General features: G+C 49.5%; 1 protein-coding gene across 1 annotated transcript; it reads right to left on the reverse strand.

The window, feature by feature from the left end:
* Positions 1–473: 473 nt before the first annotated feature.
* Positions 474–17,577, reverse strand: RNASEH2A (ribonuclease H2 subunit A). Its single transcript, XM_069977226.1, has 8 exons — positions 17,400–17,577; positions 14,637–14,708; positions 13,852–13,978; positions 12,256–12,343; positions 7,013–7,150; positions 6,423–6,510; positions 2,920–3,043; positions 474–941 (listed from the first exon to the last, which is right to left on the reverse strand). Exons 1-8 carry the CDS (start codon positions 17,524–17,526, stop codon positions 803–805), a joined length of 903 nt encoding a protein of 300 aa, XP_069833327.1. The 5' UTR covers positions 17,527–17,577; the 3' UTR covers positions 474–802.
* Positions 17,578–18,013: the final 436 nt, after the last annotated feature.

The raw sequence follows: 18,013 nt of genomic DNA on the forward strand, positions 1-18,013 counted from the left end.
CTCTAGGACCTTTGTAATCAGGAGACAGCCTAATACAGAGATAAGAAGAGAAACCAAGTAGGGCAGTCACACACAAGGCACTCTGGATAGTAGACACCAAGGGTCGTTCACCTCCTGGGTACTTGTAAAGCAGCAGCAAGTTATGTATTCAGCATTATTGTAACCCAGGATTTGTTTACACTGCTCCCCTATATACGGATATTAGCAGTGTGATGGCTGACAGTAGTGACATACCTTTGTTATAGCTGAGGACACAAAGAGCAATCCTTAAAGGGTACTCCAGCTGGGAGAAAAAAATTCTTTCAAATTAATTGGTGTCAGAAAGTGAAAGATATGTTATTTACTTCTATTAAAAGATCTCAAGTTTTCCAGTACTTATCAGCTGCTGACTGACGTGTATATCTATGTCTATGACATACAGCAGCTGATAAGTACTGGAAGACTACAGATTTTTTTTCTTTAACAGAAGTAAATGACAAATCTGTCACCCGCTGATTTAAAAGATTTTTATTTTTTTTGCTGGAGTTCCCCTTTAAATTAAGTGCCTGTACTTACACTAACAATGGGGTTATGACACTTGAAAATATTTTCCCCCTTGATATAAGGTGTGTAGTACTAATAGTATTTCAACATTACATACAAATGTCAAACCCAAGACCCTCCAGCTGGTGCAAAACTACAATCCCCATTTTGGCTGTCCAGGCATGATGGGAATTGTAGTTCTGCATAAGCGCTTGGCACCACTGCTGTACTGTATATGCAGACGTATAAGGTCTCTGGGATACTTCACAGTAACTCTCTCCTACAAATCAGCCAGAGGCTCCAGCTGCCGCTCCATGAAGAACCTGTGACTTTGACGCTTTGAAGGATCCTTTGAGGCAGCGAAAAAGGAAAGGAGAGAATGTGAGGAAGATTTACCTGCATCCTCTTCATCATCGCCCCTGAAATAGATAGGTATATGTGTTAGACGTTATCATACACTGAGGATATACAAAGGTGCATCCAAGGTTCTGCACCTCATCTCACAGGCACTTAGATGCGTGGTTAGGATGGGGGAGGAGAAGGAAGAGACTGTACACCCAAATCCTCTTTACTAGAACACAAGGTCTGTATGACCTCCCCTCCCTCCATCACCCGGTATAATCTGACACAGCTAATCAGTGCAAATGTTACCAACAAGGCCATCCCTGGCTGAGCAGGAAACCCCTGCCCCTCTGCTACAGCAAGTGTGGGAGAGGAGCAGCTGTTCCTGTACATGACAACAGGCAGGAACGTGGACTTTGCTGCCCTCTGCTGGTCCTGTACAGATATGACTATTAATCCAGCTGGTGCAGTTTAAGTGAATAAGGGGGAGAAAGCATTATACAGAAATATATTCATGATGCTTGATCTATAGGGATTTACTCATGGCCGTTTCTAGGGCCGGGCGACCGCACGGGGCGCCGACAGCTAGGGACAGCGGCCGGCCCCAGCACACTCACATCATCACTCGCCGGAGGGATCCACCAGCATGTGCAATAACGTCAATGCTGCGCATGCTGGAGGATCCCTCAGAGATCTGAATCTGTGCCGTGCGGCAGCCACAGCCGCCGCCAAGACAGCCTCAGGGTCCGCGGTCCATTACACCCACGCCCCTCCCACTCTCACGGCGGAGGGCGGTGTAACGGACCGCGGACCCAGGAGCTGTCTCGGCGGTGGGTGTAGCAGTCTTACTCACATGTCTGCGCCACCCTTCCTCCTCGGCGCCGCACGGCATGCGCAGTTTTGATGTTATTGCACCTGCTGGTGGATCCCTCCGGCAACCGACAGGCTGAAGAGAGGACGACCAACTCCATTTAGGTGAGTATTATTGTTTATTTTTATTTCTTTTTTTTTTTAGGGGGGGGGGGGGGGGGGGGGGTCGAAATTATAAAGGATATGGGAGACAATGCAGGGGGAAATTATAAGTATATGGGACAATGCAGGGGGAAATTATACATATATGGGGGACAATGCAGGGGGACATTATACGTATATGGGGAACAATGCAGGGGACATAATAAGTATATCGCACAATGCAGGGGGAAATTATACGTATATGGGGAACAATGCCGGGGGACATTATAACTATATCGCACAATGCAGGGGAAATTATAAGTATATGGGACAATGCAGGGGGAAATTATACGTATATGGGGAACAATGCCGGGGGACATTATAAGTATATCGCACAATGCAGGGGAAATTATAAGTATATGGGACAATGCAGGGGGAAATTATACGTATATGGGGAACAATGCAGGGGACATTATAAGTATATCGCACAATGCAGGGGAAATTATAAGTATATGGGGCAATGCAGGGGGACATTTTTATTAGTATATGAGCAGAGGGGATCTCTACTATGTGATGTGACAGCACCAACTTTGCAGAGAACTGAACACTCCATTCTGTAGTAAGTGCAGGGAAAATGCAGTATAGGTGCGTTTCCCATAATAAGTGTTAGTCATTTTCATAATTTTTGTTGGGCAATAACATTTCTTAACATTGATTTTGCCCGGAATTCTGTACAGCACCACTCTTATACTCCGTTTTTGTTTGGTATTACAGCTCAGTTCCATTCATTAAATGGAGCAGAGATGTAATACCACACAGACACAACCTGAGGGGGGGCACTGTTTTTGGAAGAAAGAAGCTTGCTTTGTTCTGCCTACTGTCTCCATATAACAATTATACCCATTACACCAGTACCACCTTCATCGTCCCCTATATCCATACATGTTTCTTTCCACATGCCAATACACCAGTACATCTTTCACACATACTAAACCTGAACTTTTCTCCAGCATTCTTACCAAACCGGATACAACAGTACCAACCTCTCCCGAGATTACTGTGCCCACCATAATAGTAAGGCCCAGCCACTACATCTGCACTCACCATAGCACTGGGGCAGCTTTGCTCTCCAGAATGGTCTGTGCGGTGCTCCAGCTGAACCGAACAAACTGAGGATATCCAAAGACAGGATCTAGATACTTAGCCAGCCATTCCTTAGTCTTTGGGTCTGTTGAGAACAATGGTAAGGCAATAGAGAAGCTTAAAGGGGAACTCTGGTGAAAATTTTTCTTTCAAATCAACTGGCGTCAGAAAGTTATATAGATTAGTAATTTACTTCTATTAGAAAATCTCCAGTCTTCCAGTACTTATCAGCTGCAGTATGGAGAAAAGTTCAGGTTTAGTATGTGTGAAAGATGTACTGGTGTAGTGGCATGGTGTAGTGACAGGAAGTGGTGTATTCTTTCCAGTCTAACACCGTGTTCTCTGCCGCCACCTCTGTCCATGTCAGGAACTGTCCAGAGCAGGAGAGGTTTTCTATGGGGATTTACTACTACTCTGGACAGTTCCTCTGTGGCGGCAGAGAGCACTGTGTCAGACTGAAAAGAATACACTACTTCCTGCAGGACATACAGGAGCTGATAAGTTCTAGAAGACTGGAGATTTCTGAACAAAACTAAATTACAATTCTGTATACTTTTTGCACTAGGATGACCATCTATCTATCTCTCTCTATTTCTATATCTATCCAAAGAGAAGATGGAGACCGCACTTCCAAAAAGAATTCACACTTTATTCACACCAGATGCAACGTTTCGGCTCAATGTGTAGCCTTTCTGCTTGAGAAAGGCTACACATTGAGCCGAAACGTTGCATCTGGTGTGAATAAAGTGTGAATTCTTTTTGGAAGTGCGGTCTCCATCTTCTCTTTGGATACTCTATACGAACCCGGGTCCGGTTTGGTGAGACGTGCACCCGCACATTGCAATTTTTTTCTAGTGCTGCTGAACATATTCTTTGAATTGATTATTTCTATATCTATACACACTCACCGGCCACTTTATTAGGTACACCATACTAGTAACGGGTTGGACCCCCTTTTGCCTTCAGAACTGCCTCAATTCTTCGTGGCATAGATACAACAAGGTGCTGGAAGCATTCCTCAGAGATTTTGGTCCATATTGACATGATGGCATCACACAGTTGCCGCAGATTTGTCGGCTGCACATCCATGATGCGAATCTCCCGTTCCACCACATCCCAAAGATGCTCTATTGGATTGAGATCTGGTGACTGTGGAGGCCATTTGAGTACAGTGAACTCATTGTCATGTTCAAGCAGAAATCAAGACTCATCAGACCAGGCAACGTTTTTCCAATCTTCTACTTTCCAATTTCGATGAGCTTGTGCAAATTGTAGCCTCAGTTTCCTGTTCTTAGCTGAAAGGAGTGGCACCCGGTGTGGTCTTCTGCTGCTGTAGCCCCTCTGCCTCAAAGTTGGAGGTACTGTGCGTTCAGAGATGCTCTTCTGCCTACCTTGGTTGTAACGGTTGGCTATTTGAGTCACTGTTGCCTTTCTATCAGCGCGAACCAGTCTGCCCATTCTCCTCTAACCTCTGGCATCAACAAGGCATTTCCGCCCACAGAACTGCGGCTCACTGGATGTTTTTTCTTTTTTGGACCATTCTCTGTAAACCCTAGAGATGGTTGTAAATCCCAGTAGATCAGCAGTTTCTGAAATACTCAGACCAGCCCTTCTGGCACCAACAACCATGCCACGTTCAAAGGCACTCAAATCACCTGTCTTCCCCATACTGATGCTCGGTTTGAACTGCAGGAGATTGTCTTGACCATGTCTACATGCCTAAATGCACTGAGTTGCCGCCATGTGATTGGCTAATTAGAAATTAAGTGGTTACGTGCAGTTGGACAGGTGTACCTAATAAAGTGGCCGGTGAGTATGTGTGTGTGTATAATATATATATATATATATATATTCTGTGGGCGGAAATGCCTTGTTGATGCCAGAGGTCAGAGGAGAATGGGCAGACTGGTTCCAGCTGATAGAAAGGCAACAGTGACTCAAATAGCCAACTGTTACAACCAAGGTAGGCAGAAGAGCATCTCTGAACGCACAGTACCTCCAACTTTGAGGCAGATGGGCTACAGCAGCAGAAGACCACACCGGGTGCCACTCCGCTCAGCTAAGAACAGGAAACTGAGGCTACAATTTGCACAAGCTCATCGAAATTGGACAGTAGAAGATTGGAAAAATGTTGCCTGGTCTGATGAGTCTCGATTTCTGCTGCGACATTCGGATGGTAGGGTCAGAATTTGGTGTCAACAACATGAAAGCATGGATCCATCCTGCCTTGTATCAACGGTTCAGGCTGGTGGTGGTGGTGTCATGGTGTGGGGAATATTTTCTTGGCACTCTTTGGGCCCCTTGGTACCAATTGAGCATCGTTGCAACGCCACAGCCTACCTGAGTATTGTTGCTGACCATGTCCATCCCTTTATGACCACAATGTAGCCAACATCTGATGGCTACTTTCAGCAGGATAATGCGCCATGTCATAAAGCTAGAATCATCTCGGACTGGTTTCTTGAACATGATAATGAGTTCACTGTACTCAAATGGCCTCCACAGTCACCAGATCTCAATCCAATAGAGCATCTTTGGGATGTGGTGGAACGGGAGATTCGCATCATGGATGTGCAGCCGACAAATCTGCGGCAACTGTGTGATGCCATCATGTCAATATGGACCAAAATCTCTGAGTAAGCTTCCAGCACCTTGTTGTATCTATGCCACGAAGAATTGAGGCAGTTCTGAAGGCAAAAGGGGGTCCAACCCGTTACTAGCATGGTGTACCTAATAAAGTGACCGGTGAGTGTATAATATAAATATATAATATATATATATATATATATATATATATATATATATATATATATATATATATTATATATATATAAAATCAGCATTCTTACAATTCACCTCACGTGTTGTTTTCAATTCTAAAAAGTGGGAGATACTGAAACAGCACAGATAAATGTAACAAACTCTGCAGGGTCAGAGTCACACGCCGTCCCCTCATCCAGTGATGGAACATGCTGGTGCCTCATGTAATGCTCCAAGATCACACTCAAAACTAAGAAAAACTACAAAAGTCCTGTCCTATTATTTACAGATGTTAAAGCAAGACAAGTGGTATCACACCTGGGGGCCCCCCTTCTGTTCCAAAACTACTATTTCCATCATGCTTTCGCTATCCAAGCAGGATGGGAATTGTAGTTTTGCCACAGCAGCAGAGAGCAGTGCATTCCAGTCATTGTAAAACGTCAACCTTATGGTTTTACTATGGACTGGAAAGTTGCTAAAAAAATGTGCATGGTTACCAGGAAAGCTACAATCAGTACTTATGAAGCCCTGTATCATCCTTTGTACCATCACATGACAGGGAAAAGCACTGACAAGATGATGACTTCCTTCTAGCGTGTTACCAGGATAAGCTCCTTACTCTGTGTAACCTACGGGTTTCCCAGGGGAGGATAAAGCCTCTGGCCTCAGACACTAAAGAAGATTTAGGTCTTTAGATAACTGACCATTTGGGTATCCAGAGCCGTAATCTGTATCAATTTCACCCAAATCCTCCAGGAACTTCCAGCCTTTTACCACTCTATCCCTGGCAACCTGAAATATAGAAAATGGGAATGTGAACTTGTATTATATCCACTCATCATCATGTGTTAGTACTAAAGGTGGCGGAGAGCAGAGGCGGATGATGGAAGAGATACTGGCAGAGAGGAGAGACAGTCCCATAGAATTGCACTGGGATTCAGTGTGAAAGCCACTGTTCTCCAAACTATATCTAATGATTTTAAGTCAAAAGTGACAGTACCCATTTACCTTTACACAATGCTGAAAGAATAAAGCAATGTGCAAGATACAAGAGGATATGTCACCCCCTATTGTACAGGACTAGAAATACATAAAGGACAGGTAGTCTTAAATAGAGCTATGTCAGTTGCAACTTTTATACTTTCCTTACATTAAAAATGAGCTTTGTTTCAGAAACATCCCTGCCCCCATGATGAGTTTTATACCAAGTATCAGTGGTGGAACTTGTTGACCCTCCAGCTGCTGCAAAACTACAATCCCCATCATGCCTGGACAGCCAAAGCTTTTGTCTTACCTTAGCGCAGATACTCGCTGCACTGACTACAGGAAAAAGGGAATCAGCTTTGGGTTTCACTGTCACATCCACACCAGGGAAAAGTTTCTTCAGTTTTTCTTGATATTTATCAGCAGGACCCACTGTATCCACAAATACCTGTAGGGGGCAGCAGACATGGGTAATGGTGTGTAAGTAAGAAGAAAGGGGGCAGTCAAGAATATAACTACTATAATATTGCTCCTATATACAAGAATATAACTACTATAATACTGCTCCTATATACAAGAATACACCTACTATAATACTGCTCCTATATACAAGAATATAACTACTATAATACTGCTCCTATATACAAGAATACACCTACTATAATACTGCTCCTATATACAAGAATATAACTACTATAATACTGCTCCTATATATACAAGAATATACCTACTATAATGCGGTTCAGGGAAGAAACAGAGTGCTGCACCTCACACCTATGGCTGATACTAGTGCCGCTAGGCTAAATAAAAAACACATCAGAATTTTGTGTATGAATTGATCAAGCCATACTGCCCCATGTACCTCGTGCCGGTATCTGATACACATGGGTCCCTACACTAAGTCCACACCGTGCCAGTCAGTGGCCACCAACCCCGCAGGCGTGCACAGTAAGGGAACGGGGGCCATGGGACGGCCCTGCGACCCCCATGCCACAGGACCAGACCCAAAAACACCACACCAGAACCCGGCCAGCACCGCCGGCGGAGAAGAAGGTCGCCCCCAAACAGCACAAGTCTGGATGAGGTATTGCACTCACCATAGCTCATCCCATGGCCCCCATTCCCTGACTGTGCACGCCTGCGGGGTTGGTGGCCACTGACTGGCACGGTGTGGAATTAGTGTAGGGACCCATGTGTATCAGATACACAGATGCACGAGGTACATGGGGCAGTATGGCTTGATCAATTCATACACAAAATTCTGATGTGTTTTTTATTTAGCCTAGCGGCACTAGTATCAGCCATAGGTGTGAGGTGCAGTGCTCTTTTTCTTCCCTGAACCGCATAACTGCTATAATACTGCTCATATATACAAGACTATAAGTGTATTAGTGTACAGTATTAGTAAGTGTACTCACTGTATATACCGACAGCAGCTCCCTGTGTACTCACTGTATATACCGACAGCAGTTCCCTGTGTACTCACTGTATATACCGACAGCAGTTCCCTGTGTACTCACTGTATATACCGACAGCAGTTCCCTGTGTACTCACTGTATATACCGACAGCAGTTCCCTGTGTACTCACTGTATATACCGACAGCAGCTCCCTGTGTACTCACTGTATATACCGACAGCAGCTCCCTGTGTACTCACTGTATATACTGACAGCAGCTCCCTGTACTCACTGTATATACTGACAGCAGCTCCCTGTGTACTCACTGTATATACTGGCAGCAGCTCCCTGTGTACACTGTATATACTGACAGCAGCTCCCTGTGTACTCACCGTATATGAGGGGCTGATGGGCCCTGGTGCAAAATGTTAGCTTTGGGCCCCCCATCTCACCCGATCAGGCAAAGTCATATCTAACGTTATATCCAATTACTCTAATGTGCCACCATGTTCTAATGCATTGTCACTGCCTCCACCTAATGTACTGCACTACTGCCCCCTATAATTAATGGACTGTACTGTGTCATTGTCTAATCATTGTATTCCAATCTTTGACTCTCCAGCTGAAAAACTACAACTCTCATCATAAACTGCCAGTTGGAAAAGATGAGGGTTGTAGTGCTGCAACCTGAAGAGCCACATGCTGCAAAACTACAACTCCCATAATAAACTGTCAGCAGGGCACGATGAAGTTTGAACTTCTGCAACCTGGAGAAGTCACCTGATATCACCTGCAATCCTATGTAACACCACAGATAACAGTGATATCCCTCTGAGTACAGATAATGTAGTAGTCACCTGCAGTCCTATGTAACACCACATAACACAGTGGTATCTCTGAGTACAGATAATGTAGATGTCACCTGCAGTCCTATGTAACACCACATAACACAGTGATATCTCTGAGTACAGATAATGTAGTAGCTGTCACCTCGGGGGAACCCCTACTAAATGATGTTCTACAAAATAAGAAAAGTGTCATACAGTGACTCACAGGTGACGTTTTCTTTGATCTGAGGCCTCACTTTCCCTTTTCCTCTCCATCCGGCCCAGACCTCCATGATGATTTCTTCCAGATACGTTTCATCTTTTCAGAATCTGAGAGACAAACAATTTAGGCTCCGCACATTTCTAGCAACTTCCTTCCCTTTCTCCCTCCTGTAGGCTCCCATAGTAACTGCACTGTTTGGTGTTATGTGCAGTAAAGCGAGTAGGAATGTGGGATGCCCCCTGTATGTAGGATCCCCTGCTGTGCCCCCTGTATGTAGGATCCCCTGCTGTGCCCCCTGTATGTAGGATTCCCTGCTGTGCCCCCTGTATGTAGGATCCCCTGCTGTGCCCCCCATGAACTAATAATGCTCCCAGAGGTGCCCCCCATGAACTAATAATGCCCCCAGAGGTGCCCCCCATGAACTAATAATGCCCCCAGGAGGTGCCCCCCATGAACTAATAATTCCCCCAGGAGGTGCCCCCCATGAACTAATAATTCCCCCAGAGATGCCCCCATATACTAATAATGCCCCCAGAGGTGCCCCCATATACTAATAATGCCCCCAGAGGTGCCCCATATACTAATAATGCCCCCAGAGGTGCCCCCATGAACTAATAATGCCCCCATGAACTAATAATGCCCCAGAGGTGCCCCCCATGAACTAATAATGCCCCCAGAGGTGCCCCCCATGAACTAATAATGCCCCCAGAGGTGCCCCCCATGAACTAATAATGCCCCCAGAGGTGCCCCCCATGAACTAATAATGCCCCCAGAGGTGCCCCCCATGAACTAATAATGCCCCCAGAGGTGCCCCCCATGAACTAATAATGCCCCCAGAGGTGCCCCCATGAACTAATAATGCCCCCAGAGGTGCCCCCATATACTAATAATGCCCCCAGAGGTACCCCCCCATGAACTAATAATGCCCCCAGAGGTGCCCCTAAAAAAACAAACATCCTACTCACCTAACCCGCGCTGTGGCTGCAGGCAGCCGCTCTTCCTCCTCTTCAGGCTCCATCTTGTGAGCCGCAGGGACGGGACTTCCGGCAGGCGTGATGACGTCACATGATCACATCCCGGCCTCCCATAGGCTGCTGGTATGAAGTGCCGGCAGCCTATGGGAGGAAATACAGGAGGAGGGCGCTGACAGGTCCTGCTCCTGTATTCTGATCGCTTTAATGTTCCGCCCGCTCACTGTGCGGGCGGAACATCAAAGCGATCTGTGCATCCCGAGAAGCTGCGCGGCCGCAGCTTCTCGGGATGCTCAGAGACAAGGGGCAAGGGGGGCCGTGCGGGCCCCCCCCCTAGCGTATGGGCCCGGTCGCCATGGCGACCGCTGCGACCCCTATAGCTACGCCACTGCCGTATATACTGACAGCAGCTCCCTGTGTACTCACCGTATATACTGACAACAGGGGGCTCTCACATGCTCATTGGGGGCAGGGCATGGTCACATGCTCCTCCATCTTATGGAAAAAATCACCACAGAGAAGGGCAGTACAGCCTGGAGGAGGGGAGCCTGATATTAGCTCTATGACTTACACAGGGAGCTGCTGGCAGTATATACAGTCAGTACACAGGGAGCTGCAGTCAGTTTATACAGTGAGTACACAGGGAGCTGCAGTCAGTATATACAGTGAGTACACAGGGAGCTGCCGTCAGTATATACAGTGAGTACACAGGGAGCTGCCGTCAGTATATACAGTCAGTACACAGGGAGCTGCCGTCAGTATATACAGTCAGTGCACAGGGAGCTGCAGTCAGTATATACAGTCAGTATATACAGTGAGTACACAGGGAGCTGCAGTCAGTTTATACAGTGAGTACACAGGGAGCTGCAGTCAGTTTATACAGTGAGTACACAGGGAGCTGCTGGCAGTATATACAGTGAGTACACAGGAAGCTGCTGCTGTCAGTATATACAGTGAGTACACAGGAAGCTGCTGCTGTCAGTATATACAGTGAGTACACAGGAAGCTGCCGGCAGTAAATACAGTGAGTACACAGGAAGCTGCCGGCAGTATAGACAGTGAGAACACAGGAAGCTGCCGGCAGTATAGACAGTGAGTCCACAGGGAGCTGCAGTCAGTATATACAGTGAGTAGACAGGGAGCTGCAGTCAGTATATACAGTGAGTCCACAGGGAGCTGCCATCAGTATAGACAGTGAGTCCACAGGGAGCTGCTGGCAGTCTAGGCAGTGAGTCCACAGGGAGCTGCTGGCAGTCTAGGCAGTGAGTACAGGGAGCTGCTGTCAGTATAGACAGTGAGTACACAGGGAGCTGCCGTCAGTATAGACAGTGAATAGACAGGGAGCTGCCGTCAGTATAGACAGTGAGTCCACAGGGAGCTGCCGTCAGTATATACAGTGAGTCCACAGGGAGCTGCCGTCAGTATATACAGTGAGTCCACAGGGAGCTGCCGTCAGTATATACAGTGAGTCCACAGGGAGCTGCCGTCAGTATAGACAGTGAGTCCACAGGGAGCTGCCGTCAGTATAGACAGTGAGTCCACAGGGAGCTGCCGTCAGTATAGACAGTGAGTCCACAGGGAGCTGCCGTCAGTATAGACAGTGAGTCCACAGGGAGCTGCCGTCAGTATAGACAGTGAGTCCACAGGGAGCTGCCGTCAGTATAGACAGTGAGTCCACAGGGAGCTGCCGTCAGTATAGACAGTGAGTCCACAGGGAGCTGCCATCAGTATAGACAGTGAGTCCACAGGGAGCTGCTGGCAGTCTAGGCAGTGAGTCCACAGGGAGCTGCTGGCAGTCTAGGCAGTGAGTACAGGGAGCTGCTGTCAGTATAGACAGTGAGTACACAGGGAGCTGCCATCAGTATAGACAGTGAGTACACAGGGAGCTGCCATCAGTATATACAGTGAGTACACAGGGAGCTGCCATCAGTATATACAGTGAGTACACAGGGAGCTGCTGGCAGTATATACAGTGAGAACACAGGGAGCTGCTATCAGTATATACAGTGAGTACACAGGGAGCTGCTGGCAGTATATACAGTGAGTACACTTACTAATACTCTACACTGAACTATTTTACTCTAAAGTGGCCAACCCCTTTAACACCATCTAGTGACTAGAGCTCTTTATACGCACCTCAGTAACCTGTACTCCGTTGTCTAGGGCATGCTGAACAAGGCCTATGGCAGTGTCATGGGATAAGGCATTAAGATTATATTTTGCCCTGAAAATGAAAAATAGAAGTCAGTAATGGATAAAACAGGACTATAACTCTATAAAGCAGCTGTCATAGGAACTGTGAACGCATCCTAAAGGGAACATGTTTTGCTTCTAGTCCTTCATATAGGTGACAGCTGTACTCACTGACCGTGCCCTGCCCTAGCTCTCCTAGCAGTGGTCATCACAGACTACTCTGCTCTGAGAGAGCACAGCAGCTGCCACAATGGTGGGAGAGGCTACATGCAGGAGCTTGCTATAGGCTGCATGGGTTTTGGAAAGCCCTCACCATGAGTAAATGTTGCGTATAACTCTGTGCGGATTCCACCGATTGTCTCCGCGCTTGGCTCTCCATCCGTCACTTAGGCCCCATTTTATGGTCAGGCGGATTCCACTGTCCGACAGTCCAGCCGAGCATAGAATGGAACGTATGTGACGGGTTGAAGTTCAAATGGAAGCGTGGGGGAAGATGAGCAACGGAATTTGCACTGAGTTATCAGCGACATTTACCCTATACCCTACCAGAGAAAGTCCAGCGGATGCCAGTTGTTGCTGGCTCCTAAACATAGCATGTATGATGTTAAATGAATTAGGTTATGAGACTTTATACACAGACTACGATGTACACAGGATAGATAGAGGCGTCACCACTGACTACAACCTACACAGGATAGATAGAGGTGTCACCACTGACTACAACCTACGCAGGATAGATAGAGGTGTCACCACTGACTACAACCTACACAGGACAGATAGAGGCGTCACCTCTGACTACAACCTACACAGGATAGATAGAGGCGTCACCACTGACTACAACCTACACAGGATAGATAGAGGTGTCACCACTGACTACAACCTACACAGGACAGATAGAGGCGTCACCTCTGACTACAACCTACACAGGACAGATAGAGGCGTCACCTCTGACTACAACCTACACAGGATAGATAGAGGCGTCACCTCTGACTACAACCTACACAGGATAGATAGAGGCGTCACCTCTGACTACAACCTACACAGGATAGATAGAGGCGTCACCTCTGACTACAACCTACACAGGATAGATAGAGGCGTCACCTCTGACTACAACCTACACAGGATAGATAGAGGTGTCACCACTGACTACAACCTACACAGGATAGATAGAGGCGTCACCACTGACTACAACCTACACATGATAGATAGAGGCGTCACCACTGACTACAACCTACACAGGACAGATAGTGGCATCACCTCTGACTACAACCTACACAGGATAGATAGAGGCGTCACCACTGACTACAACCTACACAGGACAGATAGAGGCGTCACCTCTGACTACAAGGACTACAACCTACACAGGATAGATAGAGGTGTCACCACTGACTACAACCTACACAGGACAGATAGAGGCGTCACCTCTGACTACAACCTACACAGGATAGATAGAGGCGTCACCTCTGACTACAACCTACACAGGACAGATAGTGGCGTCACCACTGACTATGATCTACACAGGACATATAGAAGCGTCACCTCTGCTGCATGCTGGTGGAGATGACATTGGGTGACAGTATATGTAGAGTCCAGCCAATAAACTCTGGTGCTCCATCCAACTTCTCAAAGAGCCGCTCCCTCTCCGCTTCACTTAAAGTTTTGGAGTCTAATATAAAAGAGGAGAGAGAGATAGAGAGAGAGGGTAAAATACATTCCATAACTCTGTGTATGCACACTGTATAGGTGAGCTGACTACAGGGCGGCAACACTCATCTTTGGCTGCATTGGCTTTAACTGGGGGCCACCATATTGCCTCATGTACCGGAAAATGCAATGTAGCCCATTTGAAGAAGCAACACAACTTTGTTCTGGTCCTACAGCGCCGCTCCTATCCCAATGGCGCCTACGTGACCTCTTCCGCTTCAGCTTGGCAGCTCAGGTGGTCAAAATTCAGGGTCTCAAATGCATCTCAATGAGTGCTCTCACAGAGATGCATTGGAGACACTGGGGGAGATTTATCAAAGGGTGTAAAATTTAGACTGGTGCAAACTGCCCACAGCAGTTGCTGTGGCCAGTTTGCACCAGTCTAAATTTTACACCCTTTGATAAATCTCCCCCGACTTCTGGCCTTCAATAGACCTTTAGAAAAGTGAGGAGTCAAAAGAGCCGTGACGTCACCACCCATGGGATCAGAGTGACACGTAGGACTGAAGCCGCACTACGGGAAACCGATCATCATTGGTAAGTATATGGGCCAGCCTGCAGCCTGAAAGAATTAAAAAAAATAAATAAATAAAAAATACACGAGTGAAAAAAAATGTCACCTGCAACTTTCAGGCCCTCCAAGTCTTTCTTCCGGGATACAGGACAATAACAGATGCCGTATACCATGGGACCTGCACAGGAGGTAAACAGGACAGTGTGAATGAGGAGCTAGATAAAAACTTCCACCACCAGCTAAAAGTCTCTATATAATATAATAAGTGGCATAACCACACATCCCTACAACTCTGCCACCTACTGGATTGTGGCTCCCCTGATGACCAGAACACAGACAGCCCAATTGTCATTCACTTCTGACCTGTCAAATAAAACTATGGGCTGTGAGCTGCCCATCTCTCCGTGTAATACGTGATGTGCAGGTGACGTATGGGTATTATAGTTATTGTACATGATGTGCAGGCGACGTGACGCATAGGAATTATAGCTATTGTATGTGCAGCACAGGCCACACCATACAGCTGTTAAAAGGGGTTGTTCAAAAAGACAGGTACAGGGTGGTGGCGTGTACCAGAGCGAGGAGAGCACAGGGTGGCGGGGTGAATGAGGGCGAGGAGAGCACAGGGTGGCGGGGTGAATGAGGGCGAGGAGAGCACAGGGTGGCGGGGTGAATGAGGGCGAGGAGAGCACAGGGTGGCGGGGTGAATGAGGGCGAGGAGAGCACAGGGTGGCGGGGTGAATGAGGGCGAGGAGAGCACAGGGTGGCGGGGTGAATGAGGGCGAGGAGAGCACAGGGGGGCGGGGTGAATGAGGGCGAGGAGAGCACAGGGTGGCGGGGTGAATGAGGGCGAGGAGAGCACAGGGTGGCGGGGTGAATGAGGGCGAGGAGAGCACAGGGTGGCGGGGTGAATGAGGGCGAGGAGAGCACAGGGTGGCGGGGTGAATGAGGGCGAGGAGAGCACAGGGTGGCGGGGTGAATGAGGGCGAGGAGAGCACAGGGTGGCGGGGTGAATGAGGGCGAGGAGAGCACAGGGTGGCGGGGTGAATGAGGGCGAGGAGAGCACAGGGTGGCGGGGTGAATGAGGGCGAGGAGAGCACAGGGTGGCGGGGTGAATGAGGGCGAGGAGAGCACAGGGTGGCGGGGTGAATGAGGGCGAGGAGAGCACAGGGTGGCGGGGTGAATGAGGGCGAGGAGAGCACAGGGTGGCGGGGTGAATGAGGGCGAGGAGAGCACAGGGTGGCGGGGTGAATGAGGGCGAGGAGAGCACAGGGTGGCGGGGTGAATGAGGGCGAGGAGAGCACAGGGTGGCGGGGTGAATGAGGGCGAGGAGAGCACAGGGTGGCGGGGTGAATGAGGGCGAGGAGAGCACAGGGTGGCGGGGTGAATGAGGGCGAGGAGAGCACAGGGTGGCGGGGTGAATGAGGGCGAGGAGAGCACAGGGTGGCGGGTAGAATGAGGGCGAGGAGAGCACAGGGTGGCGGGGTGAATGAGGGCGAGGAGAGCACAGGGTGGCGGGGTGAATGAGGGCGAGGAGAGCACAGGGTGGCGGGGTGAATGAGGGCGAGGACAGCACAGGGTGGCGGGGTGAATGAGGGCGAGGAGAGCACAGGGTGGCGGGGTGAATGAGGGCGCGGAGAGCACAGGGTGGCGGGGTGAATGAGGGCGAGGAGAGCACAGGGTGGCGGGGTGAATGAGGGCGAGGAGAGCACAGGGTGGCGGGGTGAATGAGGGCGCGGAGAGCACAGGGTGGCGGGGTGAATGAGGGCGCGGAGAGCACAGGGTGGCAGGGTGAATGAGGGCGAGGAGAGCACAGGGTGGCGGGGTGAATGAGGGCGAGGAGAGCACAGGGTGGCGGGGTGAATGAGGGCGAGGAGAGCACAGGGTGGCGGGGTGAATGAGGGCGAGGAGAGCACAGGGTGGCGGGGTGAATGAGGGCGCGGAGAGCACAGGGTGGCGGGGTGAATGAGGGCGCGGAGAGCACAGGGTGGCGGGGTGAATGAGGGCGCGGAGAGCACAGGGTGGCGGGGTGAATGAGGGCGAGGAGAGTACAGGGTGGCGGGGTGAATGAGGGCGAGGAGAGTACAGGGTGGCGGGGTGAATGAGGGCGAGGAGAGCACAGGGTGGCGGGGTGAATGAGGGCGAGGAGAGTACAGGGTGGCGGGGTGAATGAGGGCGAGGAGAGTACAGGGTGGCGGGGTGAATGAGGGCGAGGAGAGTACAGGGTGGCGGGGGGGGGGAGGAGAGTACAGGGTGGCAGGGGGGGGGGGGGAGAGTACAGGGTGGCAGGGGGGGGGGGGAGAGTACAGGGTGGCAGGGGGGAGGGAGAGTACAGGGTGGCAGGGGGGGGGAGAGTACAGGGTGGCAGGGGGGGGGAGAGTACAGGGTGGGGGGGAGAGTACAGGGTGGGGGGGGGAGAGTACAGGGTGGGGGGGGGGGGGGAGAGTACAGGGTGGGGGGGGGGAGAGTACAGGGTGGGGGGGAGAACAGGGTGGCGGGGGCGAGGAGAGTACAGGGTGGGGGGGGGAGAGTACAGGGTGGGGGGGGGAGAACAGGGTGGCGGGGGCGAGGAGAGTACAGGGTGGGGGAGGAGAGTACAGGGTGGGGGGGGAGAGTACAGGAGGCAGGGGGGGGGGGGGGAGAGTACAGGAGGCAGGGGGGGGGGGGGGGAAGTACAGGGTGGCGGGGTATCAGAGTGAGGTGAGTTTTGATAAGCAAGCACCCTTGTATTGTATCACGGGGCCATGTCCACCATAGTGGGAGCAGCCTTAGTAGTGACCCCAGTTCTGGCACATATAACGGGCCCCATGTCAGACGTCATTAGACCATAACCTCAGCCAGGACAGGCGAGCTGAATGAAGCCGCTCACCCAGGACGGGCCCCCGGCCGGCCTCATCTATCCCCAGGCAGCACGGCTCCTCCCGGCACTGCTCCGGTACCGGAGACGCCAGCACACAGCTCTGAGAATTGTCCCGCTCGAACTTCTGGAGATCCATGCTGACGGCACCACTTCCGGCAACAACGCTGTTTGGCGCCCAATCTGCGTCGAGACGTCAACCAATCAGAGCTGCCCGCCTTTCAACAAGCTTTATTAACACGCGCAGGAACACACACATATCAGTAGGCAGCTTGGAGCTCTGTATTTAGGCGGGCTGGCGGCTTCTTACTTGACATATAGTAATACCCCATAGAATTACACCAATAAATCAAAGACCATTACTGACAGACACGAGGATGTCCTCCATTATAGCAGAACCATCACAGCATAGTAACAACTCTCTAAGTGTTGCAAAACTACAACTCCCAGCATCCCCTGACAGCCTGCAGCTGCTGTACTATTGTATTGCATATAAGATGATTGTGGGATAAATGCTTTATGGGGATTTAGTTAACCCTTAGTAAACATTCAGCTGTGTAACATGTGAGGTAGTGAGACACCAAGTGGTGGAAAAATAGATAGCAGCCTTCAGCCCAGAGTGCAAT

Source organism: Dendropsophus ebraccatus, chromosome 1 (assembly GCF_027789765.1).
Source record: "Dendropsophus ebraccatus isolate aDenEbr1 chromosome 1, aDenEbr1.pat, whole genome shotgun sequence".
NCBI classification, from domain to species: Eukaryota; Metazoa; Chordata; class Amphibia; order Anura; family Hylidae; genus Dendropsophus; species Dendropsophus ebraccatus.

What these genes read in the sequence shown, in the direction of transcription:
- RNASEH2A (XM_069977226.1), bottom strand. Translation starts at nt 17,526, where the DNA reads ATGGATCTCCAGAAGTTCGAGCGGGACAATTCTCAGAGCTGTGTGCTG. An exon ending in ACGGAGTACAGGTTACTGAG is followed by an intron (nt 7,151 to 12,255) that starts GTGCGTATAAAG and finishes TGCCCCCTACAG; the next exon opens with GTATTTGTGGATACAGTGGG. An exon ending in AAAGCTGCCCCAGTGCTATG is followed by an intron (nt 942 to 2,919) that starts GTGAGTGCAGAT and finishes TATCTATTTCAG; the next exon opens with GGGCGATGATGAAGAGGATG.